General features: G+C 43.1%; 1 protein-coding gene across 1 annotated transcript in view; it reads left to right on the top strand.

Annotated features, from left to right (window-relative positions):
* Dnah9 (dynein axonemal heavy chain 9) overlaps positions 1-26,135 on the top strand; it is a 354,060-nt gene that overhangs the window by 53,147 nt on the left and 274,778 nt on the right. The window contains 7 exon segments of the mRNA XM_052756894.1: positions 1,233-1,488; positions 2,217-2,459; positions 7,526-7,660; positions 11,246-11,442; positions 11,535-11,959; positions 22,748-22,970; positions 24,069-24,235. Coding sequence (XP_052612854.1) covers positions 1,233-1,488; positions 2,217-2,459; positions 7,526-7,660; positions 11,246-11,442; positions 11,535-11,959; positions 22,748-22,970; positions 24,069-24,235 — 1,646 coding nt within the window.

Consider the following 26,135-nt stretch of genomic DNA (forward strand, 5'->3'; position numbering starts at 1 on the left):
CTCTCAGTAGGGCTGGCTGGTACTCTCAGTAGGGTTGGCTGGTGTTCTCAGTAGGGTTGGCTGGTACTCTCAGTAGGGCTGACTGGTACTCTCAGTTTGGGCTGGCTGGTGCTCTCAGTAGGGCTGACTGGTGTTCTCAGTAGGGCTGACTGGTGCTCTCAATAGGGTTGGCTGATACTCTTGGTAGGACAGCTGGTACTCTCAGTAGGACTATCTGGTACTCTCAGTAGGGCTGGCTGGTACTCTCAATAGAGCTGGCTGGTACTCTCAGTAGGGCTGGCTGGTACTCTCAGTAGGGCTGGCTGGTACTCTCAGTAGGGCTGTCTGGTACTCTTAATAGGGCTGGCTGATACTGTCAATAGAGCTGGCTGGTACTCTCAATAGGGCTGGCTAGTACTCTCAGTAGGGCTGGCTGGTAGTCAGCAGTGAAGAGCCCAGCTATCAGAAGGCAAGCTAGTGACTGGTGCCTAGAGCCCACCTATCAGAAGGCAAGCTAGTGGCTGGTGCCTTTATCTGAGGAGGTGGGGAGGACTCTGCACCTGTTTTGTCCCTTGTGCTCATATCCTGTCAGGACCTCTCTGTGTTTTCTAAGGTCTCGTCTTCTGGGCTTTTCATTTTTGCATTTGCCAATAAACCTAGGGGCTCACAGAAGTTCAGGGGACCTGGGTGACCGCTTTCCTCAACTCCTAGTGTATTAGAATACAAGGAAATGTCAGATCAGGGTTACAGAAGTTCTGGGCTATTCTATCTGAGTCCATGTGACAGCCTTGGCATGGGCTTCTCTCAACCTCAGTAGCTTCTCTGCGGGTGTATGCATGACGAAAATACAGAAATTTAGATTTTTTAATCTCTGCATGCCTGCGGGGTATTCAAGCAGGTGATCCACCCCCAGGTGGCTGGCTGGCAGCAGGGTCTCTTCTCAGTAGCCACATACTCTGAGCTCAGGAAGCAGAGGCCTCTCCCTGTGGCCAGTGACTCCTTTCTCAGTGTCTCCTCCTCTTGCTCTTCCATTTTACACTTCTGGTCATCTTGCTGCCCTCCAAGTTATCTTTCTTCTGCTGAACACTTACTCTTCCTTCCCTGAAGCTGTATGCCAGGAACTGATGGGAACAGATGTTAACAAGAGGCCCAAGGCCTTTAGGCCCCGGAGATTCTTGGGTCCTTCCTGGACACAGCTACTTTCTTCTTGCTGACCCTGAGCAAATGCCACTTGTGTTTGCCTCTTTCCTCAGCTGATTTCAGTGTTGAAAGAAATGAGCTATCTTCAGCCCACTGAGGTGAAACGTATTCCCGAGACAGCGGCAACCATGTTCTCCTCCAGGGAATTCTATCAGCAGCTTGTGGCCAACTTGGAGATGATGGCAAATTGGTACAACAAGGTTATGAAAACTCTGCTTGAGGTGGAATTTCCACTCGTAGAGGAAGAACTGCAAAATATTGATCTCCACCTGAGAGCTGCAGAGGGGACACTGAGCTGGAAAACAGAAGGTAACAGAGAACAACCTTCGGTTAGAAAGGAATGTGAGAGAACCCAGTGAAGTTAAAAAGTCCTTTACTACCCACTCATAACCTGATTTGAATTGGAAACACAAACCTGGCCTCTTTTTAGATACATTTGTTGGGGGAGTAATATATACAACCCAAATCATGTAAGACTGGCCATGATTTTTAAATCCATTATAAAGTTTAATCTGAAGTGTAAAAAAATTATAGAATAGGGAAGACAATTAAAATAAAGGTCCCCAGAAAACTTAGAGTCAAAAAGAAGATCATAGTTAACTCACGAAATTCTTAGAATATTCCATTAAACATGTTAGGACTTTACCCAATATATGAAAAGGAATAGCATTTTTCAACACACAGCACATTGCAAATTACTATAATCAAAATGTGATTAGTCCAAATACAATCATCTAATTTATCTGGTATTCTCTAGCAACTATGATAACCCCTATGTGTGTGATAGCTAAGTACCTCCTTGTTTGTCTTACTGTATAAATCAGAATTATGGGAAGGGTTGGCTTTTTGATACAACCAGGAAGGAATGAACTCTGCTGGTAGTGAAGTAACCTGAAAAAGAAAAGGTTACTTCAGAAAACCCATAAAAGTCTCCTAAAGCCTACAGGCATAAACTCCCATCATTCATAGCACACAGCCCTTCAGCTTTGCCACCACCATGTGCCATTTCAGTTAATTGTGTTTCTTTTGGGGAGCAGGCATTTGGGATTATGTCATGCAAATGACCAATAGCATTCGTGACCTGGAACAAAGAATTCAGAAGACAAAAGACAACGTGGAAGAGATTCAGACCCTCATGAAAACATGGGTGTCACCAATATTTAAGAGAAAAGATGGGAAAAAAGAATGCCCCCTTTCTCTGGATGATCAGCAGGATCGCATGGAAAAATACTATGGCCTCATCAGGGAATCTGGCCTTAAGATTCACGCTCTTGTCCAGGTAACAACCGGCTTCTTATACACAGTACCAAGAAGGGCATTTGAATGCTAAAAAGGAATCTGTGCATTAGAATAATCAATAGATGCTGTGTCTTCTGCAGGCAAGAATAAAACTTTAACAGTAAAATAACTGGGGCTAACAGATAACAGGCGCCCAAAATCAATGTGTCAGTATCAACACTGTCAAAATTAACTCAAGTCTTACCCCTAACCCCTCAAACTAGAAGGAGATGGCAAAGCAGAATCCTAAATCATCCACTGTGCTAACCAGCCAACCCCCGCCCACGCAGCCTGGTGTGGCTTTACTGCATTTTCCTTATGACCTATCTTTAAAGAGCTCTGAGAGATGAGAGAGTGCCATGGCATCCCTGTCTTCGATCAGAAGAAGAAAGAATTCACAGTGCCACAGCTCATACAGCAAGGCTTTTTGTCCTGTGGTATGGCCAGGACAGCCTCATGTCCCCGCATCAACAACTAAAGCTTCTCTGTGAATATTGGGATATAAATGGCCACCTGCCCCAACCCTACTGAAAAAGTCATGGACATTGACAGGTTGACTCATGTCAGGAATACATCACCATTTTACAAAGGTTCTGGTTTGAAACACAATTAAGATGTCCAGACATGAATGCTAATGATGACCAGTTAACTGAAGGAGATAATTGCCTAAATTATGCCATTTAAGATAAACATTCTTACTTTATTTTTTTAACATCTTTTGGTCCCAGATTTAGTAATTTTAGGATGTATTTGTTTGTCTTTTTTAAATAGACTGCCAGGATAGAAATTTAGGGTCTTGACATTAGAACTCTCTTTCTCCCTTTGATGAGAGCCCTTTGGCGGTGTGTTGGTTCCAAGCCACAGTCTCAACCCGACTCACCTCACCATTCACTTCAGTGTTTCCCTGGGGCCACTTTGTTAACCCATTGGTCATTTCGGAGTATGTTTTCTAATTTCCCTACATCCCATTGGTCATTTCAGAGTATGTTTTCTAATTTCCCTACATCCCATTGGTCATTTCAGAGTATGTTTTCTAATTTCCCTACATCCCATTGGTCATTTCAGAGTATGTTTTCTAATTTCCCTACATCCCATTGGTCATTTCAGAGTATGTTTTCTAATTTCCCTACATCCCATTGGTCATTTCAGAGTATGTTTTCTAATTTCCTTACATCCCATTGGTCATTTCAGAGTATGTTTTCTAATTTCCCTACATCCCATTGGTCATTTCAGAGTATGTTTTCTAATTTCCTTACATCCCATTGGTCATTTCGGAGTATGTTTTCTAATTTCTCTACATCCCATTGGTCATTTCGGAGTATGTTTTCTAACCTCCTTACATCTGGGGCTTCTCTGCATATCTTAATGGAATTTTCACTCTGTGGTCAGAGAGATGCTCAGAATTAACTGAGACTTGTTCTACATTCCAGCCCACAGTCTGGCTGTGCTTCTGTTGTTGGGTGTGGCATTCTTTGAATTAGAGATGTAATGGTACTGTCAGGAGCTCCGGGATGCCTTCTGGCCTTGTTGATCTATCTGTTATATCAGTTGATGGAGGTGGACTATTAAAATCTCTGTGATTTTAGATGTGTCCATTTAATCCTTTAGTCCTGTCAAATTTTTCATCGCGGGTAGGAGCTCTGTTGGCACAAGCTCACTTATAATTTACAGTTATCATAACTCCCTGATGGACTGACTGAACCATCATTGTGAAAGTCCCACTTGATTTCCAATAATACTCCTTCATCTTGAAGTCTGCCTTCTTCTGATAATAATGTAACTTTTCCTTCCCAATTCATTATTTCTATTATTTGCATTATCTGTCTCCCCACACTTCTACCTTCAACCTATTGATTTCTCTGTATTCAAAAATGTTCCCCTTTGTAACCAGTATACAGTAGAAGCAGTTATAATTTCTTAGATTTTTGAAAATTATGTGTGTATGTGTATGTCTGTTGGTATGTTTACCAACAGTTAGTGCAGGTGCCCATGGAGTCTAGAGGTAGCACGGGGTCCCCAGATGCTGAAGTTACAAGTGGTTGTGAGTCATCTGACGTAGATGCTGAGAAGCTCATGTGGGTCTTCTATGAGAATTGCGTGTGCTCTTAACTGTTGAGCTGTCTTTCTCAGTCCAAGAAATGTATTACTATCAGTAACAATTCCATCTTTTAATTGGAATCCTTGGATTGTTTATGTGCAAGATGGATATAATGGTCTCTATTTCTGCTGTGTTCCTGTTTCTTTTGTTTCTTTCTATCCCTCTGCTTTTCTGTGTCCATGACCTTGTGGATCCACATGTAATTTTCGGCATCCAATTGACAGCTCAGTTGCTGTTCCAGCTTTTACACGATGGCCTTCCATTTCTAGGAGCTGATTGAGGTTTCAACTCAGTTTCATCCTGAGAAGCAGAGACCTTGGAAAGGGCAGACCTATTCAACCCTTCCCCCTTATGATGGTTAGCTTGGCTGGTCCACTTGACACAATGTACATTCACCTAGGTAGAGAGTTTCAAAGAGAAATGATCCCAGGTTGGCCTCTAAGCAAGCATGTGAGGAATTTTGTTCCAGAGGTTGTTTGAGCCCGGCCTGAACATGAGTGGTTCAAGTTTGACAGGCTGGATCCTGGACCATATGAGCCTGTGAGAGCAAGCTTAGCTCTGGCATGTTTCACTTTTCTCTCCATTTGACTGGGAGAGTATTGTTCCCACTTCAAGTACCTAAGTCCTTGACTTTCACACAATAATGGACTGGAATTATGAGATTAAAAAACACTTCTTTCTCCCTTCATTTTTTTTTGGGGGGGGTATTTTATCACAGCAATAGAAAGCAAAACTAAGATACCTCGTTATATAACATCTGTGCTATGTCAATGTGTTAAATATAGTAAATATAGTAGCATAATCAATCATTCATATGTTAATGCTGCTGGACTTCTTTCATTCAATTTTAAGAAAAAAGAAATGAAAAGAGGAGGAAGACTCACCGAGGGGAAGAAGGTACCAAAAAGGCATGGGAGGAGGATGAGGGAGAGTGATGAGAAGTGAATGTGTTCAAAATACATTATGCACATTTATGAAATTTTCGAAAATAAATACAAATTTAAAGAAAGTAAGGAAATGCATCCTCGACTAAATTATAAATGATTTATCCACCTTCTTTGTAAAAGTAACTTTAAAATATTAGTGATAGTGTTTTCTTTTTACCCACACACTCAGCATAGTCATGCTTTTTATTCTGTTCTGTAGATCTGAGCTACCTACCTACACTCATTTCTCTTAGACCTGGAGTTCAGACCTCATGTTGACATATCGGCTCAGCTTTGAGCACAACATGTTTTGACTTCATCTGGTTTTAGAAGGGCAATTTTACTGCATACAGAATCCTGTGCAGTCTTGTTTTATTGCATATGTCGTGGCTTGGCTTTCATGCCCACACTGTGTTCCATAAGAAGCAAGCCTTAATTGTATCTTTGTTTTCTCTGGGATATATTGCCTCTTTTCAAGTTGCTTTTAATAGATGGCTGCTTAATCCTTTCTCAGTTTTCAATTTGGCTATGATGTGCCTGAGTGGTTCTTCATTGCTCTCACCCTGCTTGGAATTTACAAGATCTTTGGATCTTCTTTTTACCAGATTTGAGAAGATATTTTGCTTTCCTTCGTTGTTTTGATTTATTTTTGTTATTACCTTGTGACTATTTCCTTAGCTGTTTTTTTTTTGGGGGGGTCTCCCTATTTAATCCAGACTGGCCTCTCTCAGCCTACTGAGAATTAGGATTGCAGGTATGTGCAAAACATACTTGGATTACTTGTTCATTGTTTGTTTTACAACTACAATGGTCTTATCTAACCCAAAATCTACTCTATTTTCTAGGCCTGACTTTTTTGTGTGTGAAACAGAAGTTTGTCACATAAAAATAAGCCTAACCGTTACTTAGTGTAGAAACATACATCTTAGCACCTGCAAGCCACTGCACATCATCACGTATTACAATTTGCATAATGGTAGGCTTAAAGTCATTAAGAAAACCTTAAATCTACTTAGGATGTAAAGGCGTTGGTAATGCATCTTAAAAATTTTAGAGTCGTGTCACTTAAAAGCAGGGATCGTGAAATCATTAAGCTCCAGCAGGATCTATAATGTGGCAGTGTTTCCTAAAGGGATAAGTGTGAGCCATTTAAGAGAGTCACCCTCCCCGGGTTACCTACTGCCTTCTCTGAAAACATCAGCTCCCTGGAAAGAGGCTGTAAAGTCTTAATGAAAAATGATGAAAAGCAGATGGATGTCTGTGCTGAGCATCATTGAACACTTAGGTTTCCTTTCCTTGATGTCCCAAACCTTGTTACCCATGGTAATACTCAGGGTACCCTACGTCAAGAAAAGAGAGGAGGGAGGAGAGAGAGGAGAGAGAGAGAGAGACGGAGATGAGAGAGATGAGAGAGGAGAGAGAGAGAGAGAGAGAGAGAGAAGAGAGAGAGAGAGAGAGAGAGAGAGAAGAGAGAGAAGAGAGAGAGAGAGAGAGAGAGAGGAAGAGAGAGAGAGAGAGAGAGAGAGAGAGAGAGAGAGAGAGAGAGAGAGAGAGGAAAGCAGGAGATTTCTTGTATAGTTAGTTTTCTAAATTACTCAGTGTGATGATATAAGGCCTTTAATCAATATCAAATGCCAACCATAGAGCACAGCCCATTTCTAAGGATTATCCAGGAAATGCTTTGCAGCCCTGAATGCTAGTCATCCTTCTGCCTACCCTACCTCCTCCTCTGATGCTCTCCCCTCAGCAGTATGAGCAGTGAGCAGTGGCAAAGTACACATGTGTTGCATTCCTCGTGAGAATCGAGTCAGATCCTATCCTCCATCCTCGGGGGCAGACAAGACCCCCAATCTCCTTCACCGAACTGATTTATGTTCCTCTTAATCAGTGGCTTTCCCCATTTGACAGACAGACTGTGAGGACATGTAACTGCAAACTCTTTGCAGAGAGCTTTATTTGTGTGCGTTCCTATTGGCAATGATTTTGCCAGTTCTCCTGTGTTGTTAAATATGGCTTACACCCCTTTCTTCTTTCTTTTGTAGGAAAAACCTGGTTCTGTTTGCAGCAGACCCAGCATCTGGCATCTGGAAGACTTACGTTAACTACATTGATTCCATGTTGTTGGATGGATTCTTTCTGGCCATCGAGTGCTCTCTCAAATATCTGCTGGAAAACACTGGTGACTACCAATGGATGGCAATGGGCCATGGCTGGGTAGATAGCAGCAGCATCCAGTGCTGTATTAAAGTGTAGTTGAGGTTTGCCAAAGTGCTAGGGTATTTTATGAGTGATACAGAGTAAACTAGCAAAGGGTGGTGCCAAAGGAAAACAATCATGACTCTAAATGTCACGTGACACACCAGGCTGTAAGATCATAAGGACCATAGCAAAATCAAAATGAGTACCTGATCAAACTCAAGGTCCAGGAGAGAAATGGCTGAAGCTGGAGCCACAGGAAATGGCTACTAAGGACAGCTTCCTCCACAGTTGACTTGTGGGCAGATGGGGGATGTCCTGTGCCTTCAACCTCCATATGTTCTAGCTCTGTGACCTTTGGGGAACACAGAGGGTTTGAAGTTACCAGGCAAAGTGGGAAAAAAAACAGAATTATGTGTGAAAAAGAGACAAGAAGCAAGGGAGAAAAAAGCTCTCAGAAGGAAGAGAAATGTTAAGAAGGTAACAAGCCATCTCTGAAGCTATTAGAAATAGGTAAAGGCTTTGAATTAGGGTGGACAAACTGGGGTAAAGTGCACAGAGTCAAAAACCTTATAACAGCTCAGCTTGGCTAGTAAATGGTGAGTTAGAAAGGGCAGAAGAGTTCAAGATTAAAAATTAGACTTTCACATTCTGGTAGATTCTGGGTTGCCTAGCAAAGGTTGTGTTGAAGAGTGAGTCAAAGTACACCAGCAAAGGAATATTTTGAAGGCAGAGGATCAAAATGAGATAGGTGTTTAATGTCAGGTCTAACCAAGTACAGAGATAATATCAGCTAGCCGACAAGAATCCTGATACCCAGCCTGTGAGAGAGGGGGCCCATGTTGAGGATGGAGACGGGAGCAGTGTTCAGCTCAGTACAGCTGCAAAACCAACTCCATGCCGTTGGTAGCTGGTCGGGCTGGGATGTAAAGTGTGGTCTCTGCCTGTAGGGAGCAGGGCTGCTCCAAATGAAAGAAGAACGGCAATGCACTCTGGGAGGTTAGTTTCTAGAGCCTGGGGCATGGAACATGGATGCTGAAACCTAAGATCTACCCCTTAGCTACCAACATGAGTGTTCTCTCCTTATTGAACGGGACAGACTTCTGATGTTGGAAGTTTGGGCAGCCTCCCACTCAACCCTTGTCTAGACCTAGGATGATGCCACAGCCACTTTAGGGACAGTGCCCACAGATGGCATCTCAGGTTAGTGACTCCACCCTTGCCTAGTTGCTATCTGACTGTTGATATGGAATGGTCGTATGTGCCGCTTGCCCTCTAATGGAAGACAAGATCGGAAACGAAAGGATGGAGAGTAGCTGCCAGTGTTTCTCTAAGATTACCAATTTAATAATCCCTTCATGAAGACCAGAAAACAGGAACACCTTTTATTCAAAATATGGTCCTTCCAAATTCTTTGAGTGGTGAATATTTTGTAACAGCACATGGGCTTTACCACTGAGGCATTACAGGTAAAATGTAAGCCCAGGTATGCTGGTGGACACCTGTAATCCTAGCATCTAGGAAGCTGAAGAAGGAGAAATACACGTTTGAGGCCAGCAGGGGCTGTATAGTAAATTCCAGGCCAACTGAGCTACATAGAAGGACCCTACCAAAAAAAAAAACATGTTTTTACAGATAAAGACATAAAGACACTAGATTTTTCCTATTGGGTCCATTTTTGCCTCCCTGAGTTGGGTCAAGCCTATATATCTCTATGGCTTTTTTTTGTCATATCTGCTCAAATTTGCACAAATAAGAAATTACATGCTACCTACACCACCAAGAATCACCTGGTAGAGCTTACCTGCTAAAGGCCTGGCTTGTACCTCCATTGAGGAAGTGGGGCACTTTTCCTCCTGTATAATGATGTCTGCATTTTATTCAATGTAGGGATTTTGTTCTTATCTTAGCCTGTGTGATGAAAAGTCCAGTAGCTTTCAAATATTCTTCTTTCAACGCTAGTAAGTGCTGTAAATAAACCACATGCAGCTTTTTCTACTGACATATGATGTTTACAGTAATGTGCAATGTGCATTGACAGCACCTTGAGTACCCTGACTGAAAAATCTGAAATCCAAACTCTTCTGAGCTACTAACCAAGCTCTAAAAATTTTGGATTTCATGCCATTTGAGACTTGGAATAAGAGTGTCCCGTGAGCAGACTATGCTGCTAGTCTAACTCACCTGAAGTCCTTCTGGTGCCGAGCATTTCAGGCAAGTGATGCCCACCCTACTTAAAGATGAATTCCACGGGATTGTGTTGCTGTTCATGCTGTTGTTGCTGCTGTTGTTTTCCTGGCTCTCCCCAGACATCAAGCCTGCGAGACTCTTGGCAAACTTCTCTCCCTTAGGTTAAAACGCACTTGTTGAGACCCTCCTGCGTCCTACAGTCCATACTCATTATTTGATCTCTGTGGTTTCCAAGTAAAATCTTAGTCTTAACGTGGGATCTTTGAGGACCCTGTAGTTTTTAGTTAAAGTGGATGGCCAAGCTACGGTAACTAAAGCTCCATCCAAAATGTGATGTAAGGGATAATAAAGCCCACCCCACCCCAAGTAATAGTCCATGAGAATGGCTGTTTTGTGGCAGGTTGCTCTTATTCTATAGCTCTGCCATTCTCTAGGGCTTGGACTCATTCCATGGTTGAGAGAGTCATGTCACATCCAAGCTATAGTCTGTGAGAAGGAAAAAGGAATGTGTAGGAAAGGATCGCCTGAACCCTGGGGTCCCTTTCCATCTTCCCCTAGTCACATTATTACACATAACTCCACATAGAGCTGAGGAATTTGGTCACACACCTAGTCTGAGCTCTTTTGCTAGGAAATAGAAGGGCGGTGGTTCAGTCAGGAGACTCTTTGGCCCACACTATCCATCACACAACACTCTCCCACTTATTTTCTACTCTCAAAAGATGCACAATTGTCAGTGGTTACTGGTAAAACTTTAAGTATTTATCTTATACATTGAACACAGTGCTTCATGTTATATTTTGACTTAAATCTAACAAGGCAACTTCGTCTAGCAAGTAATCAGGAATCTATAAATTATTTATGCTGTTTTTAAAATTTTTATCACTGCAAGACTGCAGAATTAAAGTGATCCCCATGTTTATAGAAAAGGAACAGAAAATTTAGGGTTGTGACTTTTTGGTGTTCTCTACTGTGTGACCGTGGGCAGGCATACCCCACTCATGAAAAGGATAAAGGTGGGATTGTATGGCTGACTACTCGGGCCCTTCTTTAGAAGCAGCATCACCCTAAGAGGCAGTTGAGAATGTAGAAGGAAACTGGCTTGGGTTGGTCGGTCACTGGAGTGTGCTCTTCAAGGACAAGGAAAGTAAATGTCCTGTGATACCCAAGAGAGCCCCCCACAAAAACCAGGGCTTATTCAGAATGTCAGCAGTTCCCTGTGGAGACACACTGCCACAGGGCTGCCCCCTCCCACTTTCAGGCAAAATTTACATTGTCAGTTGCCTGCATTCTAAAGAAATGCTTGAGTCCAGGATTTAGGAAATGGTGCCTTACCCACCTGTCCCACTCACCGTCGTTCTGTCCCTTTGTTTTCCAGAGTGTAAGGCTGGAATTACCCCAATATTTGAAGCACAGCTCAGCCTTGTCCCTCCAGAACTGATTTTCCACCCATCTCTGGACTCTGGAGTGAAGGGGGGCTTATATGACATTGTTGAGAGTCTTCTCAGCAGCATTTTTGCAATACCATCTCTGGTACCTCGGCTGTCCCCACACAGTGACTCTCCTCACTATCAGGTACTGGACCTGCAAGCATCTGCCTTCCTCCACGTCGGGAAGATCTCACTAAGCACAGGTATAACCTCCCTGCTGTTGTCTCTCTCCCCCAGGGTGACCTGGAGGACATGGCTGACTTAGCCAGCCTACGGAGCACGGTCATGGAGAGGGTGCAGAGTATGATGACCCTCTGCTGTGGCTATCGGAATACCTTCAGCCAGTATTCTTACCTGTACGTGGAGGACAGGAAGGAGATTCTTGGTCAGTTTCTGCTCTATGGGCATGTCCTCACACCTGAGGAGATAGAAGCCCACGCAGAAGATGGCATCCCAGAGAATCCACCCCTCCTCCATCACTTTAAAGTTCAGATAGACTCCTATGAAAAGCTCTACGAAGAGGTGGTCAGCCTGGAGCCCACCAAAGTGTTTGACGGCTGGATGCAGGTTGATGTGCGACCCTTCAAGGCATCTCTGTTGAACACAATAAAGAAGTGGAGCCTCACGTTCAAGCAGCATCTTGTGGACTATGTCACTAACAGGTAACACCATTGTCCTAGCTACCTTCTAGTATCCGAGGCTGCAGGGATGTCATGCTTGGAATCCTTTTTGTATCTTTTCCCACCGATTGATCGATTAAATTAAAACAGCTTTTGACATTTCTAGTCTCTCTGACATCATGATAATTTCAGTCCTGTCTCTTCCTTCATTCATCAGATAATGGTCTGTATTATTTTTCTTTATTATTATTATTATTATTAATTATTATTATTATTGTTAAGAGATTTTCTATTCATTTTACATACCAACCACAGATTCCCCTCTTCTCCCTCCTCCCACCCCCCCCCCCCGCCTTCCCCCAACCCCCATTCCCACCTCCTCCAAGGCAAGGTCTCCAATGGGGAGTCAGCAGAGCCTGGTACATTCAGCTGAGGCAGGCCCAAGCCCTTCCTCCCTGCACCAAGGCCGCACAAAGTGTTCCACCATAGGCACTGGGTTTCAAGAAGCCAGCTCATGTACCAGGGATGGGTCCCAATTCCACTGTCTGCCTGCTTAGCCCCCACTAAACAGTTCAAGCTGAACAACTGTCTTGCCTATCCAGAGGGCCTAGTCCAGTACCATGGGGGCTCCTCAGCTCTTGGTCCACAGTTCATGCGTTTTCCACTAGGTCTGTGTTATTTTTCACCTGGTGCTCAGGGGTGAGAGGCACTTAGTAAGTGGTAAATAACATTAGAGACCGTAGTCACAGATCCACACCCCTCACAACTCTGACTGTGAAATCTGAGCCTTGGAGGCAGAGGGGGTCTAATTTCATTTTAGATTTTTATTTTGAACCACTTCCAACTTGTTCTAAATGCTCCGGCTGTGCAATGTGGGAGTCATTAAAGGCTCAGGCTCCTGTGTGCCTCTCTGTGCCATCTGATCCACATCACACATAGACTCTGAAGGTCTGTCTGTCCAAAGACCCAGACTACCTAGCACTGTATCTTCTAATCTGGATCACTGTTCTCTGCATGGGGGATTGAATTGATTGACAGTCCCCTGGTCACTCCATCTTAGTCATTATCCCGAGAATCTCACAGCTATCTCCACCCCCAACCTTGAGGAGTGTGTATGTGCTGAGAGGTTACAACCACTCTGTCCAGTGATGGCCCTTGGTGTGTCAGACGACCTTGCAAGGGAGCCAGCCTGGCCCCATTCCTGCATTCTGAGCTGACTTGACTCTGCTCAGTGCTGAAGCTGCCCCAATCCGTGGCCTAGAACAGTGAGCAAAACTGAGACAGCAAGACTGAGCCATCACCTACCTAACAGAAGTCCAAGAGATTGCCAGGGTGGTGCTTCAGCACTGTACAAAGCCTTGCAAAGGAGAGGGGGAATGGTTTGCACAGGTCACCAGGGTTCCTTTGGAAGTAGCAGCTAATATCGGTACATTTGGGAAAGCTTTTGCTCACCAAGGAGGTGGAGGCCAGAGGGAGAATGGCTGGTGGGTGGTTTGTTGCAGACAGATGCTCCTGGAAGAAGCAATGTGAGGGGAAGGCTTTGTGGTCCTCCACTGGTAGGCCTGGTAACCCATAGACACTGGGCACCGTTTAGAATGTACAATTTATTTTTTTGTTAGTGTTCCCTGCTGTTACCTACCGCTGGCCAGCCACTTCCCCTCCACTTCTCCCCAGCATCACTATCTCCACTGAAGTGACTTTTATCAGACAGTACCAGCTGCCACTCCTCCTTGCTGAAGCCGCCTACTAGACTCTTACTCATCATCCTCCCTCACCATCAGGCTCGTGCCCTTTCCTATCACCCTAGTGACCTCACACACCCACCGAGTCTCCAGAACACCTGATATGTTTTGTTGACTCTGGCATGCCCCATTTCTCTGCCATATGACTACACCTGATGGTATGCTTTGCTCTCAGTAGGGGAGGGGAAGATGGGCAAGTAATTGTTCTCTATGCAAAAGCTCAGGTGTACGCATTCCGTTTTCTGACCACACCTGGTACCTTTCCACCCCACTGACTTGGCAGCACCACGGTGCAGAATTCTTCAGACCAATCAGAATTTCCAACCCATTGATTCCACCACCTTCTCAGTATCTGTCAGTTCACCGTCGCTTCTCACTCCCACCCTGAGAAGTCTTGACTCTATTTAAATCTCCACATCTGCACCCAAGCAGTTGATCTTGGCTGGAGCCAAAACAAACGGTTCTTCCGATCAGCCCCATATTCAGATATATCAAGTACCCGGCTCATAGACATGCCTCCAAGTGCCTTCATATGTTCTCTGGTGCTTCCATCTTTCCCAGACTCCCTTGCTTTTGTTCTCCACAAACTCTGAAGGTTTGCCAATATCAGCAATGACACTGTAAGTAGTGTTCCATGCATATCATTATATGCACGGACATGCATTCCTTCAGGATATCTACATATGGGCAGAGTAGCTGGGTCAAGTGTAGGTCAGCTGTGGTAAACCTGCTCCAAGGTAGAGACTAGCCTTGTGTAAGAGTTGCTGTGTCCCAGCATCCTCAGTGCCTCTTGATCCCAGGAGACTGTTTCATCCTGGCCTCCACAGTGGGAGTTTCATAGTGTTTCACAGAGCTGAGCACATTATATTACTTTGATCGGGAATAAGGTGGCTCATCTTTTATGTCTTTCGCAAATGTTTTCTTCCTGTGCTATTCTTACCTTATCTTCCCTTTCCTCTTGGACTTCATTTGGTATTGGTTACTGTTTAAGCATGACTTTCATATTGAAGCTGGAGAGACAGCTCAGTGGTGAAGAGCCCTGGGTGCTCTTGTAAAGGACCAGGGTTTGGTTTCCAGCTCACACATCATGGTGGTTCACAATCACCTGTAACTCCAGTTCTGGGAAATCTTCTGGCCTCTGTTGGAACTACATGTGTGTTGCATATGTGTGTATATGCATAATGCTCATAACTCCTAACATAAACAAAACACTCATACACATAAATTAAAAATAAAATCTTTTTAGAAGTTATTAGTATATTCTACGTGTGATATTTTTCTAGTTTTATATAGATCACCGGCATACAACTGCCCAATATAGTCTCTAGTCTTGTAGCCTATCTTTCCACCCCATTTATGGGCAGCCATCTGTATTCACATGGTCTACATGTATAGATTCAAACCACCACACATCAAAACTTTATTTTAAAAACTGCCTTTGAGCTGAACATGTACAGACGTTGCCATTGTTCCTAAACAATACAGCATAACAACCATGTACACAGCATGGACATTGTATGAGGTAATCACAAATAACCGAGGGAGGGGTGATTTGAAGTATGTGGGAAGTTTTGCATAGGGAAGATGTAAATAACATACTGTTCTGGAGAAGGGATTTGGATGTCTATGGAATTTGATATCCACAGGTGGTTCTGGAACCAACACCGCACCATTTACACAGAAGGATGGCTGTGTTTATTGTACAGTTCCTAGATTCAGCATAGCCAAATGCATCTGTCTTCTCCATTGGGTTCTTTTTCTCTTGTCTTGTTGAGTAAATTCTCTTTCTGCCTGGAGATCCCAAGAACTCCCTCTTATATTCTATTCCTAAAGTTTTAGAAATTCTCTCTCACATTAAGTAGTTCATTGCTTCAAGAATATGGCAAAACCTTAATCACTGTAGCTTTGTAAGAGATCTTGATATCTGGTGGGGCGGCTCTACAGCCACTCAACCTTCACTGAAGATGTCTTGACAGTTCTTGGCCATTCTTTATATTGTCTTTCATTTTGTAAAAGACAAGGGCCTTTGAGGCTTCTGATTAAACTTGTACTGACCATAAGTAAGTTTGGGAATTTTTATCTAGACAGCATCAGACATTCCTGTGTCAGCCTGTGATTTGTTTCCCTTTCATGTCGCTCTTGTTTGCAAGAGAATTTTATAATTGTTACCTTTAAGTTAATCCACAGGTGGTTTTATCAAGATTATTCTTCTGTATATTTTGGTTCCTAGTTCAAAATATTTTAAAATAATATCCTCTCTGAAAATAGAATTGTTTTTAATATATTGATTGTTTTTTTCAAGGCACCCTGCTAAATTACCTTATTAATCCTAATAAATGGTTTGTTGACTCTTTAGGGATTGCTATGTACATAGCCACGCCTACAGATTTTATGATTTTCATTTCTTCCTCTTCAGTTATTGCTTATCTCGATTTCTTATCTTACGACACTGGAGAGGACTTCCTGTTTACTGTGTGACACAGTGTATTGACAGACACCCATGTCTTAAGCCTGACCTTGCAAAGAATTTGACTACTGAGTTATATTTGTTATGAGAATATGAGGTGTGTGTGTGTGTGTGTGTGTGTGTGTGTGTGTGTGTGTGTGTATGTGTGTAGAGTGTGTGGCATGGTGTATGTGAGAATGTGTGGAGTGTGGTATGTGTGTATGAATGAGTGTGTATAAGTGTGGTTGTATATGAGTATGTAAGAGTATGTAGTGTAATGTGTGTGAGAATGTGTGAAGTGTGGTATGTGTGTATGAATGAGTGTGTGTAAGTGTAGTTGCATATGAGTATGTAAGAGTATGCTGTGTGATGTGTGGAGTATGATTTGTGTGTGTGTGCATGTAAATCTTCCTGACTAAGAGATCCTTTCCTTTTTCTAATTTGTTAAGAGTATTTAGCTTAAGTGCAAGCATAATTTTTTCAAGTACTTTTTTAAGTATACCATGATAATTCTGTTTATTCCCTCAAAATGTTCAGTCTTGAACATTATTGTTTTGAATTCTAATATCAAATCAACCTAGTGTTGCTAGGATCAATCCATCCAGAAGTGTCACAGTTTCCACTCTATCCATGGGGTGAACGAGTCTGCAAATCCTTCCTTTAGCATTGCTTCCTGTATTGTGACCAACATTGGCCTCTTACTTGCCTTTTTCATAGCATCTTTGTCGGATTTTAGTTTTGAGAATTTGCCAGCTTCGTGAGACAAGCTAGGGTGAAATTCTGCTTGCTTGTTCCCTGGGAGAGCTGTGTGACACTGGAATCCTCTGGTCTTGGAAGTTTGATGTAAATCGTTTGTAAAGGCATTGGGGCTTGTAATTTTCTCTGCATGAAGATTTTAAACTACAGTTTCTTTAATGGTTATAAAGATAGGACGATTTTCTTGTCATTACTAAGTCGTACTTTCTATAAATGTATCCAACACACATTAGTCATTAGATTACTGTCATGAAATGTATAACTTCATCTTATTTCATCTATTACAGGCCTTTTCATTTCTATTGATTTTTGATTGCTCTTGTTAGCTCCTTTCCTGATTAGCCTTACAAAGAACTACCTCATAGATTCATCGATTCTGTTGTTATAATTTGACTTTTATTTCAGCAATTTATTATGTCATAGAAGTATTGTTTCCTTTGGGTTTATTTTATATTTCTTTGCTGACTTAAGATGAATGCTTCATTTATTTTGAGTTCGCTGCCTTTTTGAATGCTAGCATTTTAAATCATAATTTCCCTTCTCTGTGGAGGTTTACCTGCCTTTACTGTGTAATATTTTCATAACGATCTAGTTCCAAGCATATTTAACATTCATCTTAATGATGTTTGTCCCAGTGGCTCTGTGATTTACTTCTGAGTTGCTTTGTGATATATGTAATGACAAGCTTCTGGAGCATGCTGATGTCTGTCATATGAGCCACAGCCAGTTTTTCTTACCAGTGTGTGCACAGGTGAGGAGAGTATGTCCTGTAATGGGCATGGGCTTCTATGCCCCTGCTATTTGCTCAAGTTTGTTAACTATTTCATTGAAATCTGCTGTATCCTGCTTGCCTTTTTATTCTGCTTAATTCTCAATTGCTGAGTTCACTCTGCTCAAGTCTTTTGTCTTGAGGCTATCTGCACTATCACTTTGTCCCATATTGTAAGGGTCTACATCACTTGATCTATCTTCCTGTAAACCAAACCTTTAACTGGACGCCAGAGACCTCCTTCACCCCTGGGTCTGTCTGCTGTAGTTAAAGTTTGCTTTGTTGAACATTACCCACCATAGCTAAAGCGACTTCCCTTTGAGTACCATTTGCCTGGTGTATCTCATTATCCTTTGGCTTTCAACCTCCCCACACAATTACATTAGGAGAAAGTTTTATGATCGACATAACTGAATATTTAAACTGCTTTTAGCATGCTCACCTTTAATAGCAGGCTTTGTTCACTCTACTCACTGGGCTGTGTTTCAGTTTAAGTCTAGCATTTTATTGGGTATTATTTGTCTTATTTTTGCAATCCTTTCTTCCTTGCTTTTGGGTTGAACATTTTATTTTCCATTTCTAAATTCCATTTTTCCCCTCTTCCAGCTTACATGCTGTACTATTATGCAGCTCTGAAGGTTGTTTAACTAGCACTGTTAGGTAAATAAATACACCAGTATGGTCACTTTTCTCCAAACCAGTGCAGAAAGCAGGAAATAGAACTTGGGGTTAGAGTACTTGCTTAGCATGTACAATTCCCTGTGTTCCATACCCAGCATCACACACACATACCATGCACACTACATTACACTACACACACACATACACACACACACACACACACACACAGAGAGAGAGAGAGAGAGAGAGAGAGAGAGAGAGAGAGAGAGAGAGAGAGAGAATTTCATTCATTCACTAAAATATGTCATTTGGATCATTTTTCCAATATTCATTTAACTCCCTCATGTTATATTTAATTGAAGTATTGCACAGTTTTTTTATTTCTTTAGTGCTGGAGATCAGACCAGGCTTGGAGATTCAGCAAGTGCTACAGTGCTAAGCCGCATCCCTAGATTTCACTTCCTGCTCTGTTTTTTATAGATCCACCCGCATCACAGACTCAGGTACATCCATTAGCAGTTCCTTTAGAAGGGTCTAGTGATGGTACTGTGTTCTTCATCTGAGTGTACTTATTTTGCTCTTGTTATTTAAACAATAATGTGAAAAAAATTTTAGAAAGTCAAATTTTCTTTGATTGTTGAAATATTATTCCACAGTGTCCTGGCTTCTATTATGTTTTTGCTACTAATGGGTAGCTGTTAGTATAATTGTCCCTCTTCCCCCTCCCCTCTTCCTCTTTTCCTTCTGATAACCTGAAGTTCATACTGAAACATCTATGGGCATTTCTTTATATTTATTCCAGATGATTATTATTTTTTAGGGGGGGGGAGTCTTTCTTAATCTTGTCTGCTGACTTTCAGAAATTCAAGAAAATTCTTAGCCAGGCTCTCCTCCAATCTTACTTTTTGCTCACTCTTTGTTCCACTCTGGAGCTCTAATCATGCTTAGAGCAGGGCTTCACGTTCTCCCGTATCTGCACATCATCCATGCTTTTCTTGTTGTACCACAGATGAGAACAGATCTCAAGTCAATCATAGATCAGTCTGACGCCTTCAGTTTTAATTCACACTTCAGTCATTTATTCCAGGAGAAAATATATTTGTAGAGAGAAAGGGTCTCACTCTGCAGCCGAGGCTGACCTGAACCCACTCTGCAGCCCAGGCTGACCTGAACCCACTCCGCAGCCCAGGCTGACCTGAACCCACTCTGCAGCCCAGGCTGACCTGGACCCACTCTGCAGCCCACGCTGACCTGAACCCACTCTGCAGCCCAGGCTGACCTGGACCCACTCTGCAGCCCAGGCTGACCTGCACTCACTCTGCAGCCCAGGCTAGCCTTAAATTAGCAGAGATCCTCCCACCTCTACCTCTTGAACACTGAGACTACAGGTCCAAGGTATCACCCCTGGCTTCACTGTCAAGTGATTTGATAATCTGCTTAAGTTTTTCCATCAAGAAGGTATTTGTATCATCATGTTGCCTGCATGAGAAATAAAAGCCCATGATTCTCTGACTTGCTCTCCCTCTGGGCTTCACTGCACCATGTCACTGAGATTGCTTTTGTCAAAGCCACCAGAAATCCTCAGATTGTCCGTGGACATTCCGCCCTTGGTCTCTCTTCTACTTGTCAGCGGTGAGTCTCCCCCTTCTCCCGAGGCCCTTAGACCTTCAGGGTTGCTTCCTCCTCTTGTTTTCCTCTCCCCTCACTGGCTATGTCTTCCTGGTACCTTTTGCTGGGTTCAGCATCTCCCTGATGTCTCTAAGTACTTGGAATTCCCGAAGCCTCCATCTCAGTCTTCCTTCTTTGACTATCTCCACTGTTTTGGGCATTTCTAATGCTTCAAAGAGGTCTGTAGAATTGGTGGTGTAGCTCAGTTGTAGAAAACTTGCTTAGCATGTGGGAGTCCCTGGATTTCATCCAACTTATTTAATTAATTGATTGGTTTAAAATAATGATATGCCAGGCATAGGGACACATACTGGTCATCTTATCATTTGGGAAACTGAAGCAGGATAATAATAAACTCCAAGTCCACAGAAGCTACATGTTGAATCCTTGTGCCAAAATAACACAAAGAAACTAAGTGCTAATAACTGCTGGTTTTACATTTTAAGCCTCATCCCTCAGAAATTCAGGATTCTATGTAACAGCCTGTATGAGTTACTTTTCTCATTGCTATGACCACATAGTGGACAAGAAGCTACTTGAAGGGGTTTGTTTGGGTTTACATTTTGAGAAGGTGTGGTAACTGTGAGGCAGTTGGTCATATTGCATCTACAGCCAAGAAATAGAGAGAGGCAGGTGAATGCTGGTGCTCAGTCAGTACTCTCCTTTTATTCAGTCCAGGACCCCAGCTCCTGCAATGGTGCTGCCTACTTTTAAGGTAGGTGTGGTAGTTCAAAGGAAAATGGTCCCCAAAGGGAGTGGCATCATTAAGAGGTATGGCCTTGTTGGAGTAGGTATGGTCTTGTTGGAGGAAGTGTGTCACTGTGGAGGTGGGCTTTGAAGTGTCATATTTGCTCAAGATACTACCCAGTGTCACAGTTGACTTCATGTTGCCTGCAAAATATAGGACTTTCAGCTATTTCTACATCTGCCTACATGGTGCCATGCTCCCCGCCTTGATGATAACGTATTGAACTCTGAAACTATAAGAGAGCTACCCCAATCAAATGTTGTCCTTGTAATAGTGGCTGTGGTCATGGTGTCCCTTCACAGCAACAAAAACCCTAACTAAGACAGTGTGTCTTCATTCTTCAGGTAATCAACCTAGAAACTTTCTCACTGACATGCCCACAGGCTTGTCTCTGGTAATGCTAGATCTTATCAAGCTGCTAATCAATACTAACCATCACACCTGGTTGATATCTCCCTTAGATGTCTAGGGTCTGCTAAATGTTCAAGACAAATTCCTCTCCCATTTCCCACAATATAACAGTCTTACCCAGTTTTTCCCTCACATCTATAAATGGTGTTATTATTTGTCTCACTGCTAGAGGCTACTAGGAATTTTTCTCATCCCCTTATATCCCTTATTCAGCCCATGTACTGGTCCTGTGCAGAATTATCCTGAATCTGATCACTTCTTTTGTATACCATCCAGGTCAAGCACAGCACTGTCTGTCAGATGGACAATGCTAACCTCCCCCAGGTACGCCCCTTGGCTTCCATTCTTGTGTCCCCATCCCCAAGGCACCATTCCCTGCAACAGACCTCCAGCCAATGTCTATTCTCCACCTGCAGAGCTATCTGCAAGCATGAATCAAACCATGCATTGTCTTCAGAATTCTTTCATCTAGATGAGGACCTGAGCTTACTAAGGTTAGCAAGGGCTCTGTTAACCACACTTTCCCTCTTCCATGCTTCTCTCTCTTCTTGTGCCTCTGCCACCTTGGCTTTGTCTTCGTCAAGCCCACAAAATATAACCAACCCCCACTGCTTTTACTCATGTCTTTTCTGCCCCTGGGGTTCCCATGTCTCATGCCTTTCTGTGGCACACTCCATTACCTACCTATTCACTCTTCTGATCAATATGCCCTTTCATAGGATGGCCTTTGCTGATCTCCCATCACACCAAGTCTTGGCTTGAGTCTCTATTCCTTAATCCTGACTTTTCTCCAGTGCCTTTGCATCTCTGTGAGAAGCTGTACAGTGTGTGTCATCTGTTTGCTTCCCACTTCCTTGTCTTGCTTTTATGCAGGGACTTTGCTCATCTCTGTCATTCTCCTCTCAGCCCCTGGAAACTTGGTGGGGCTCCTGATGGATGCTCACTGAACACTTGCTGAATTACAGAATGCATCTCACTTGACTGTCATAACAGTGAGTGAGAGAGGAGAGTCTTCCAATCTTCCAGATAAAGGAAACCAAGGACTTGAGATGTTAAATGTCTTAGTCTTATAAGTTATAAGACTTATATCTTAACTATATAGTCCTGGCTGGCTTCGAACTTACAGAGACCCGTCTATCTACCTCTGCCTCTTGAGTATTAGAATTAAAGGCATACACCACTGTGCACAGCCCTCATTTTGACCTTCAAAAATTTATTTATTTGAAAGTATTTAAGATTTAACAAAAGTTACGAAAACAGCATAAAGAGTTTCTGTTTACAGTTACCTGACCTTCCAAATGATAACATCTTGTCTAGCCACAGTACATGATCAAACACCATGAGTTATTATTGATGTAGAAGCAGTAACTAATCCATCGACCTAACATGACCTAGCCTAAGTTACCCCACTCACATCCTTTTCCTGGTCCAAGATCCTACCTAGGAGCACATAGTCCGTTCACATGTCACATCTCCTGAGGGGCCAGGGCTTCCCTCATGTTTCACAGCCTGCACACTGGTGAAGAAAGCCACATTAATCACAAGGCTAGTCCCTTGAAGTACCAGGCCCATGGTGAGCTTTCTTCCACAATCGCTTCTGTTAAAGATGTCAGCATCCTTCCTTTCGAGGGATGCAAGGGGATTGGCCCTGTGCTTTGTGTTCATTCAGCCTGGCTGACCTTGACATATTCATAAAGAGCACAGAGAGGGGTTTGCTCAAGAAAGTGGAGAAAGGAGATCTCCAAGGGTTGGTTGAGATCCTGGGGCACCTTGTCACCCTTAAAGAACGACAGAGCAGCACCGATGACATGTTTGAGCCCCTGAAGCAAACGATTGAACTGCTGAAGTCCTACGAACAACAGCTACCGGAAGCCGTGTTTAAGCAACTGGAGGTCAGTGCATCGGACTCTTCCTTACAAGACACAGAAGAAAAGTCTTGGGATTTTACCATGTAGTGGTAGAGGGGTCAAAGTAAATGAAGATTTCTTGGGGATGAGTCCAGACCTACGGTCCGTGTCTTAGAACTACAGTGTGTAACACATAAGTAATGTCTAGCACTTTGGGGAAACCATTGAATACTGAAAATTATTGTGGCAGAACTCGTAGGGATACAGATTTTACCCCAGATTTAAAGATAAGTCAACTCCTTTTGAAATTGGCTTTTACTATGTAGCCCAGACTTGGGATTATTTCTTCTTATAAGTCTCAGGTCACACTCCATCACTGAGGGAAGTTAGGGCAGGAACTCAAGGCAGGAACTAAAGCAGAGACCATAGAGACATGCTGCTTACTGGCTTGTTCCCTGACTTGCTAGGCCTGCTTTTTTTGTTTGTTCGGGGTTTTTTGTTTGTTTGTTTGTTTGTTTGTTTGTTTTTTGGTACCATACAGTATCATTTTCCCAGGGTCAGCACAGCATCCAGGGGACCATTCCATGTCCTTAATGTCCTTAATTAATCAAGAAAATGTCCCACAGACTTGCCTGTAAGTCGGTGTTATGGGGGCATTTTCTTAGTTGATGTTCTCTCTTCTCAAATCATACTGGCTTGTACCAATTTGACAAAAAAAAAAAAAAGCATCTAAGATATCTTCCTCGCCCTGTTCCCACTCTCTGATAAAAGGTTGAGCCAAGTGTTTGATTTGGGGGAAACAAGCAGATGTTAGTGATGTAAGAAGGTTTGAGAGAAGAAGCAGGAACTCAAGAAAATAACCAAATACCCTTGAGGACTATAGAAAAGGGCAAAGGTGACCAGGTCAGAAGGTGAAGGGGTGAAGGGCAGTGCTGAGTCAAAAGCACGTGACTGTGAAGAGCGAAGACAACCAGAGAGGTAAGTTGAGGAAGAGCGGAGTTGATGCACAGTTAAAAATGGCCCCAGTACATCCCAGGGTGCCCTACTGCAGGGATGGAAGCAGAGAGATGGGGTGCCCTCTCTGGCTATGGGGGAGGGGAGAGCATCATGGGTGTGAGCGCTCCTGGGTCTTCTTCTTTACAGGAACTTCCCGAGAAGTGGAAGAACATGAAGAAGGTGGCCATTACTGTGAGGCAGCAGGTGGTCCCGCTGCAGGCAAATGAAGTGGCCCTCCTCCGCCAGCGGTGCACGGCCTTTGATACCCAGCAACAGCAATTCCAGGAGAGGTTCCGCAAGGAAGCCCCCTTCAGGTGTGGACCCGGGGGATGATCTTCCTCTTGAGTTTCTGCTTTGGCTCTTGCAGCAGACAAAGGCTTGTTGCCAGCCTTCCCTCCATGTAGGTCCTTTGGTTACAGTGCAGTCCTAGGGTGGGCAGAGTTTAAGTCAGACTTGTCTGAATGACAAAGGCTGGATAACCACCCTCCCTTCAAGGAAGATTTAGAAGCTTCTTGTGCCCCTGGGTTAATGAGGGAAATGTAGGGGCTCATCAAGGAACTATGGTAAAATGATTAGGATTCTGAAGTTAGAATTCTGAATTCTCAGACTTCTGTTCTTTGCAGGGGCTTAAAAAGTGGTTGCTAGAAAACACACAGACACATATCACATTCGTGTGTCCTCACACACATTTTTCAAACTGGCTACTAGAATGTTTAAATAATGGTGGGAAGCATTTTAGTAATATAAGATTTTAGCAAAGGTTAGTGTCTGAGACATTTCTTTGCACTTGGTAATCCTGTGGTACCTCTCTGTTGACAATCATAGGTCTTGCATAAAGAAACCACCCTCAGGAAAGATAGCACCATTCATGTGTGTCCCATAGTGTACTCCTGGGATCAGGTCTATAGGGCATCAGCTTCCCAAGCACTGCTTAGCGTCCAGGTCTCACCCCAGAGGCAAAGCCATGTCTGAATAGCTAGGGAACCCCCCAGCCCCATCCCCTGCACTATGATCTATTTTCCAAGGCTAAATGTCTTGCTGTTGCTGCAGACTAAGAAATCTCCGGATGGAGAAAGCACACAGAAGGACTAAGAATCTTCTCCAGGTCTGCTACTCATGTCTATATCACATCAAGTTGTTTAACATCTTTATGCTCCAGATAATAATATTAGTCACTTCATAGGTTGTTACTGGAATTAACAAGATAATTGCTAAAAGTGTTGACTGCTGTACCCAGGATGTTGGTGTCCAGCTGTCCTGGTGGGCCACTATTCCAATTTTAGCTCTCAAAGTCTCATGTCTAAGCCTAATCTTTTTTTAAAATCAATTTTAGTTGACAGGTAATAATTGCACATCTACTGAAACACAGTATAATGCTTGGGCCCCTTTATACTCCGTGTAAAGATCAATTTGGAATATTAAGGCTATCCCTCATCTCAAACATTGTTCATTTCTTTGTGATGAAAAAATTTGACACCCTCTCCTCCAGCTGCTTTGAATCATATCATCCAGGCATATGCCATGATGCCTACATCCAGCCTTCTGGGTAAAGAACCTTCGCGTGCTTCCTTCCTTGGTCAGTCTATCTCTGTACCCCTTTATCCTCCACCCTCAGTAAGGGCCTGCTCTCACCACTCAATCATCTAATGCTTATTAAGCAGCTGCCACCTTCTAAGCACAGCCACTGCATCTACAAAACTCAAGACACTAAGCAGCTAAGAGACAAGCAAGAACAGGAGTCTAAACCATGTACAATATGAACATGTAAAGCTTGTAGCTCTATAGCAGGATGCTGCCATATAATCACCAAGAGTAGCTTTGAAAGCCTGCACTGTCTACCCTGTCCTGAAGATCCACTAAATTAGCCCTTCTGGGGCAAGATCTATGTGTCAGTATCAAGTGAGCTTCCCCCACTGCCCCCTACCACAATGATTTCTGTGCAGCGAAGTTTAAGAACCACTACCCTGAAGGACAGTAGCTGATTTTCTTTGAAGCAAATATGTAGGGACCTAGAATTTCAAATGACTGTACTTTATAGTTACTTTAGGGTGGCATACCTTTTTTCCAAAGAAATGTCTGTTGCTAAGAACACTTGTGGAACACACTGGGGGACCATTCTTTCAGAGCTCAAGCTGTATCTTTTGGGTCCTCCTTTGGGTATATAGTGGAAGTTCTAAGTTGAATCAGATTGTGAGGAGGCAACAACACAAATTG

Source organism: Peromyscus californicus, unplaced genomic scaffold (genome assembly GCF_007827085.1).
Source record: "Peromyscus californicus insignis strain IS unplaced genomic scaffold, ASM782708v3 Scaffold_3__1_contigs__length_106647218, whole genome shotgun sequence".
Classification (NCBI taxonomy): Eukaryota; Metazoa; Chordata; class Mammalia; order Rodentia; family Cricetidae; genus Peromyscus; species Peromyscus californicus.